This window comes from Asterias amurensis, chromosome 5, assembly GCF_032118995.1.
Source record: "Asterias amurensis chromosome 5, ASM3211899v1".
Lineage (NCBI taxonomy): Eukaryota > Metazoa > Echinodermata > Asteroidea > Forcipulatida > Asteriidae > Asterias > Asterias amurensis.
Window position 1 is genome coordinate 11333243 of NC_092652.1, and position 7390 is coordinate 11340632.

The 7390-nt window shown below is 43.2% G+C and overlaps 1 protein-coding gene across 1 annotated transcript; it reads right to left on the reverse strand.

Annotated features, from left to right (window-relative positions):
• Positions 1-32: 32 nt before the first annotated feature.
• Positions 33-7080, reverse strand: LOC139937130 (uncharacterized). The gene is made up of 7 exons (XM_071932135.1): positions 6738-7080; positions 4841-5857; positions 4055-4190; positions 3349-3513; positions 2629-2777; positions 1963-2048; positions 33-1293 (listed from the first exon to the last, which is right to left on the reverse strand). The coding sequence occupies exons 1-7, from the start codon at positions 6865-6867 to the stop codon at positions 1063-1065; spliced, it is 1914 nt and encodes a 637-aa protein (XP_071788236.1). The 5' UTR covers positions 6868-7080; the 3' UTR covers positions 33-1062.
• Positions 7081-7390: the final 310 nt, after the last annotated feature.

Here is a 7390-nt window from a genome sequence, read left to right on the forward strand (position 1 = left end):
CATTATGTATTTGTAGCCCTGTACGTCTTTCACTTTCGCGCTTGCACAGCACAGATGAATAGTCTTATACAGGACTAGTACACTTGATGCCATTTTAAACCGGTGCCCTCTCCTAAGAGGTCAAAAGGAGGTTGTTCATTAGACTGGTCCCCTGTTTTTATCCACGAAGGTGGCGTTCGATTAGCTCCCCTGGGTCAACCCCGGTCTGCCCCCGGTGCGTTCGAATAGCTTTGTCTCATCCCATGGGCTCAACCGGGTCAGCCCCCAGTGCCCTGCTTAGTATGTACTTGTATGTAATGAATGGATTCGACTGTGTGTGAAATGAAAGTAGGTTAAATGTGAAGATGGACGGGAATTGACCTATATCTAGGCTAGAGGCCACTCTCTGGCGTTTATCACGAGCCTCGAAGTGTGACGTCAGATGTTCGGTAGATATTTTGCTATTCCTCCACCGCACAGGATGGCGGATAGGTGACGTTAATCCATAATATCGATACTAAACGAATAAATAATGTAAACAAGCTAACTAAACCAGGCTCTAAAACTACAAAGGTCTTAAAGTAAGAAAAGTATGCGATTCAAACACAGAAGTTGTATTGCCCGTTATACCTTCCCTTTATATGACACAGATTGTACAGCAGTTTTAAAGCGCATCTACATTTTCCTCAATGCACCAAACAATAGATAACAGGCCTTCATTCCTGTCATAAAATATCGTACAGAAAAGACTCCATAGTATAACGCATTAGTAGATAAGTACTCAAAAAACATTGGGGGAAACACATTATTCCTGAGTTTAAAAGTACACACTCAAGTAAGTTGGGGTTTTGCAGTTTCTTGTGTTATTTCAGCTCGATCTTAATATATACCACACTTCTCTGGACGGGATCTATTGATGATACCAAGGGGTAACGGTCACTTCGGCACCATGCCAACTCGGCACCACAACAAACTCGGCACCGTGCAAACTCGGCAACCACAAACTTGTTATCATTTTATCCTGTTATTCCCGTTTGGCACATGCCGAGCACTTCTCATCCGATCACCTCTAAACCCGAACACCTAATCGTTATCATTAACAACACAGTCCAACATAAAATCAAGAAGAGCTTTAGTGCGCAACTTCTTGGGCATCTTAAACTGATTATAATTGGCCGTAGAGGTCGCTATTATGTGATCTTTCAGTTCATTGAAGGAGCCATGGCGAACGACCTCAACGCGAGCCCCGCAGATTGTGCCCACTTTTCGGTATTGCTCGTAGAATTCATGCTGTTTCCGCAGAGATTTGTCGAACTGTAATGAAATCGGAGAATAGCCCTAAGTATTAACATGATGTCAAAGATGGTAGGGCAAATTTATGTTTTACGTTCAATAGCTCATTCTTGTCCACATAACCTTACATTAATTTGTGGTAGGATTTATATATATATATATAGGGCCTACCGTGAGTACGATTTGTCACACTTTAATATAGAGTGTCATGGCCGAGTGGTCAAGAGCATCGAATTCAGTCACCAAACTCAGGGTTCGAATCCCGGTCGTGACACTTTGAGCCAGATACTTGACTAATGACTATAATTGCTTCTTTTCAACCAGGTGTATAATTGGTATCTGCGGGAGTAGAGGTTGATATTGCGTATTTAAAAGCCCTCGGAGCGCCACGGCAAGCTCGGGCTGTAGGCCTATATTATTTCCCAGGGAGCTGAAAACGATTAACGGGATGTTATTGGCCCAATGATTGTGCTTCTAGTGCATAATTATAACCTCTTTTCGAAACCACTGGTTTTGTCAGGCTAAGCTTTTGTTGGTTAATTTGAAAACGTGCACTTTGGTGTGGACTTTAACCGAAACCGCGGTTTTCGAAAAGGGACGTAGATTCCTTTCTCCGAAACAATTTAATTGACTTGTGGACAAGTCTAAAAACCGGCATGAAATAACTATTAGTTAAAGAAGTATAATTACCAGTGACTTCTGATCAGCAGATAATCGGATCTCTATGTCTGATTCGAGCTCAACGAAGAGCAAATAAAACATGTCGTATTCACCATCTGGAAGCAAGACAAAATGAAACAGATTTTAATTATTTGATTCCGAATGTCAAAAATAAAATGAAAGTTTGTTTACTTTGTTCCTGCCTCTTAGACAAATTAAAAGCCTATAGTCTTGAACATTAATGTGATTAAAACTGCCCTTTAAAAGAAATACGGTAGGCCTACGGATCTAAGATTAAAAATGACGGGTATAGTTTTGGATAGTTATGTTGTATACTTGCTATTAAAATGCATGCATTCTACATCATGGCAAGCCCATACAGCGCCCTCACTTGGTTTAGATTAGGGCCTGTAATAATGGGTGCGTTCGTTTAGCTTCCCTGGGTCGACCCCGGTGTGTGGCGGGGTTTTTTTCCAGGACGAACGTGAGTAATTATCTGCACACGTTCGTCCAGGAAAAAGAAAACGCCACACACCGGGGTCGACCCAGGGAAGCTAAACGAACGCACCCAATGACTGAGACCTACGCAGGACGCGTTCACGTGATTGGCACGTATTCATTGCTTGACTCAAACATGGTGGCCAATGCAAGATGTCTGTTCTTCCCTGTTGGAACCATACACACTTCAAATCGTACCATTTTTGTTATCGTGCATAAGTGGGCTCTCTGCGCATGTCCATTCCACTAGAGTAGCTCCATCCCATCCTTCTAAGCTTTCTTGAATGGCTTTGTTGACCACCAGTACGTCAATCTTCTCACTGCGTAGATTCAGTAGCTCTCCAGTTCTAGAAATTAAAACAAAGTAAACCATACTTTTTCAAGTGATTGTCTTGAATTTCTGTGTTTGATAATTAGTTAGAGGAGGAGACCTATTTAGGTTCAGTACTCTCCAGTTCTGACATGAGACCAAAGGTTTATTATGTTTTTCTAGTGATTGTTCTATTGCTTTATTGGTCCCACTCGAAAGAATATCTTTTGTATTTGATTATTATTCCAAGTTCTTCCTGATCGAACAATGTGATATTTAGTACTGATTCTTCACTCTAAAATAACTTCCGGCCACAATTTCCCAAACTGTTGTCCCCTGGGGTATTGACCCATTTCAGGGTCAGTGTGACCCAATAATCTGTGTCAAAAATACCCAGAAATATACGCTGAATCCGAGCAAAAAATCCCGCCGCTGTCCGAGTTAGCCCCCACGGATGGATTTGGATCAATATTTATCACCTGGTAGAAAAGCAGTAAAAAGAGAAAATATGCAAGCTGTTTTACGAGTGCGTAAATGCACGCTATTTAAGCCTCAATCTTTTTTCAATCTAACTTTTAACAACAAATTAGTATTGATTCATCTTTTACCTGTACGAAACGGTAAACACTGGGCAACTCTCGATGAAATCCACAACCTCGACCACATCGCCCATACGGTAACGGTAAAACCCTGATGCGGTGGTCATGGCTATCTCGTACCGTTTGCCAACCTCGACCTCATCCATTAACAGCGTCTCCGGGTTCTCTTCAGGACTGGATTGGGGAAACAGTAATAGTTAAGTCTTTATCGAGCCTCGAAGAATGACGTCAGACGTCCAGGCTACTTCCCGAGAACCTTGGTCTACGGTCATACCGTTCAGCTCACAATGGAAGACGTTTGAGCGCTAGGTGGCAGCAAACTATCCATCTAAATTTCCAAAGTTTACGTAGTTCTGAGCATGAGCACAATTTGGAGAACAATGAATTTACCTGGTTATGCCGTGTCCGAAACGACGACTTCGGCTACAGCTACGTCTAGATCAGCGCGTCTTCCAGTGTTGAAGAATAGGCAGACGCGCGCGATCTAGCCGTAGCTGTAGCCAAAGTCGCCGTTTCGGACACGGCCTTAGTCTGCTGCCACCTCGTCGCCCCCGCCCCACCCCCTCAAAGTCCCACAGTACAATTATTAATTTGCAATTGGTGGTATTGCCACCTTTCAATGGGCCTTTATAACCAGTGTTCAAAATCACATTTTGTTCCAAACTTTATCACTTCTTCGGGGGAATCTCCTTTGGTGGGGCTGTTTCAGACCTACCTCAGATGTTCTGGGATCAACTCAATCAGCATGTCATTAGGGAGGAACGTATACTGCTGTGGTGTCTTATCCTTCCATGCATTCACGCCAATCAGTCCCTCTGTGCACCCATAGCCCGACGTGTATAGTGGGACACCTGCAGTGAAGATAACATGCGTAACATGATGTTATGTTTAGCAGAAAACAAACGGGGAAAAGTCATTTGGTTTAAACAGTAAACCAGTCTCAAACTTCACTTCTTCTTCTTCATTTCTTGTACGACTCATCTCATTAACACTCCTTTGAAAGAATATGTATGTTGACGCCAGGGGGCCGATCGCAAGTTGAATGAGAATTGTTCTCACTTCGTGGGCTCTTTTGTCACGGACCAACCGACTTGATCTTGCCAACCCACTGACGTATATTTAAAGAGAGTTTTGTGAACCAATCAGATATTGCTAGCCAATGACGTAGATTTAAAAAGAGATTTGCCAACCAATAAGATCTTGCCAATCCGCTGAAGCTGAAGAGAGGTTTGTCAACCAATCAGATATTGTCAGCCCACATACGTATATTAATAGTGAGTTGTGTCAACCAATCTGATTTTTTTCAATGCACTGACGTATAATTATCTGAAGAGAGTTTTGTCAGCCAATTACATCTGTCCAGCTCATGACCTGTATTTGAAGAGGCATGCAAAACAGAGGATGAAAACTAATGGCGTTTTACACATTAAATGTGAAATGAACTTCGCGTAAAAAAATGTCTAAAGCTAATATTGAAAAGGACTTCTGTTAGTTTCTTTACCTTTTGAGTATCTTGCCTCAAGGTTCTTCATGTACCCAGAGATGTCGATAGTCGACACGTGGACAAGATGAGGCCAAATTCTAGCCATGATGCCCACGAAGCCTTTTGCAAACTCCCTCCTCAGCTCGTCTGCTCGAGCTGGGTCTGCCGTCAAAGCTGCATCCAGAGACCGTCGAATTCCCTCATCGAGTTGTATCTTCGGGTTGACCCTTCCTAGAGTCAGATCCTCAAGGAACATCTCCTGATCGTCTTCCAGCATTTTCAATCCTCTGTAGACTTGCGAGGCAAAAGGTGCAAAAAACTGCCCCATATTTTTGTCCGTGAGAGCGAATAGCATATTGACGTAAGTGGCTTCGAAGTCGGAGGAAATCTGGAAGCCACTGGGCGGCGTGTTCTGGACAGCGGACATAAAGAAGTTTGAGATGGTACTGTCGGGAAAAAACATCAATGGCGCAATACGTGCGCCAGATTTCGTGAACTTCTCCGCGGGCTTTGAGTAAAGAATAGCCACCTTCTGCACTGGGTCTGGAGAATAGAGTAATCTTGAAAGAACCGTGTTTGCTTTCTGAAAATGACTTGAAGTGACCATCGGAATAAGCTTGCCCTTTCCTGTTGTGCCAGACGAAGTTCCAAATCGCTCCAATGTTGCTGCAACGCAGACGTTCTTTTCCCCGTCAGCCAGCCTGGTGAAGTAATCTCGATAGTGCTCATACTTAGTGAGTGGATGCTTCTCACGAAACTCTTGAAGAGATTTGATATCGCTGAAACCGTGTCTCATGCCGTACTCCGTCTTCGCATCACGGGCGAGCAGCTTCAGAAGAAAATTATCTTGCTCCTTCCTTGGATACTTCCAGACTTTTTTTAAGTTTCTGTAAACTGAAGGAGCTATGAGATCGAAAACCTGCATTATCAAATACTGGGCCAATAGAGTCGCTAGGGTGTGGGTCTCGGAACAGCGTAAAGTTGAGATGTGAAGAGCTATCACTGTTGACAATCCGCACAAACCAGCCAAGATACCTGGGAGAAAGTAAAAGAAAACAGTATAATAACTTCACTCCGGAATTCCCTGCGTGCATCATGTTCCCCTACTGCTGCCCATAATCTCCCTCATTTCCAGCGTAAGGAACAAATTATGCTTCCATTATGTTCTCATTTTCTGTCTCACCTTTGCCAATGGCTTTTGTGCCTTGTGACTTCTTTGAGACTTCCAGTTGATTCATAAGAGGGCGCTACCATTACAATTTGACCAGAGCTGTGTATTGAGAGAGAGTTGTGAAATGGAGGGACCACTTTTCTTTGGTCACGTGGTTGCTGGGCGCCATGTTGTCTCCAAACGCAGCACAACCCAATGGGCAGACTAGTCTGGCACCCCGTGTTCGCCCATGCGTTTCTTGAGGAACAAAATGGCTTCTAATCGCAAGTTGGCGCAACTCTCCAGATATACAGCTCTGAATTTGACCATTCGCCGCCCGTATGATGGGGAGGGGGGGGGGGGGGCAAAATCTCCTGCAACATCGGTGATGTACAAACCGAACCATCTAAAGTTATAGTTGGCGGTGTACCTATTTTGTTAACTTCAAATAATAAGTACATTACTGCAAAATTAAGTCTTTACACTGTCCATAATTTTTGTCTTCTTGTCATTTTTTACGCCTAAAACATAATATCCGTGGGAAAAACTTACACCAGGAAAATTTATACAATATCAAAGAACGAACTTCACACATTTTGATAATTCATGAGCTTGTTACGCGGTTGAACGCTATGACAGAGACTTAGTGCCGACACCCATTATACCTTTACAACGTAAAACTCCGTCACTGATCGGATTTTTAACAGTGGTACTTCTTTCCAACAATAACAAACTCATTCTTCAAATCATAGGAAATGAATTTACCTGCAGCGGCTTTCACCGTCCATGATCCGTCACTGGCCCAGCAGTAGTTGGCAGCATACGCCGTGACAAACCCAGACAACATTACCCACACCAAACAGCGAAACTTCCATGTTACCGCCATTACTGCCATAAGTCCCCTTATTGGCCGACCTGCAACCGTGCAAGTACCCGTCCGGATGGAGACAAAATCAACCTATGAATATTGGATAGATTTATCGGATACATGTCGCGAACATGTGAAGGTATTTGCTGAACAAGACGCATTGCATTATGAAGCTTTAACGTCACTCTTTGAGGCTAGTAATGATTAATGCCATAGCCTACTTGCCTATCCCCTGCGTTTGGTTAGTGTGTACGTTTGAGCCATGACCTTGCACCCCCTTCACTCAATAGAGGTCCACACAATGCTAAACAAAAACCATTCTCTTTTATTCATTGTCTGCACACAATCAACCGTTGTCGAGAGAGGTGTATGATAATAATAAACCTAAAATTAGATGCAACCCACACCAACAGAATCTCCTGCCACACTGGAGACTCTGTCCATCCCCCATATGGAAAACTAACATGGGTTGGAGGAGGAGGATTTAAAATAAAATAAAAAAAGTCGCTATCAGAAGAAGTTTGGACACAGTTTGCCATTTATGGGACAT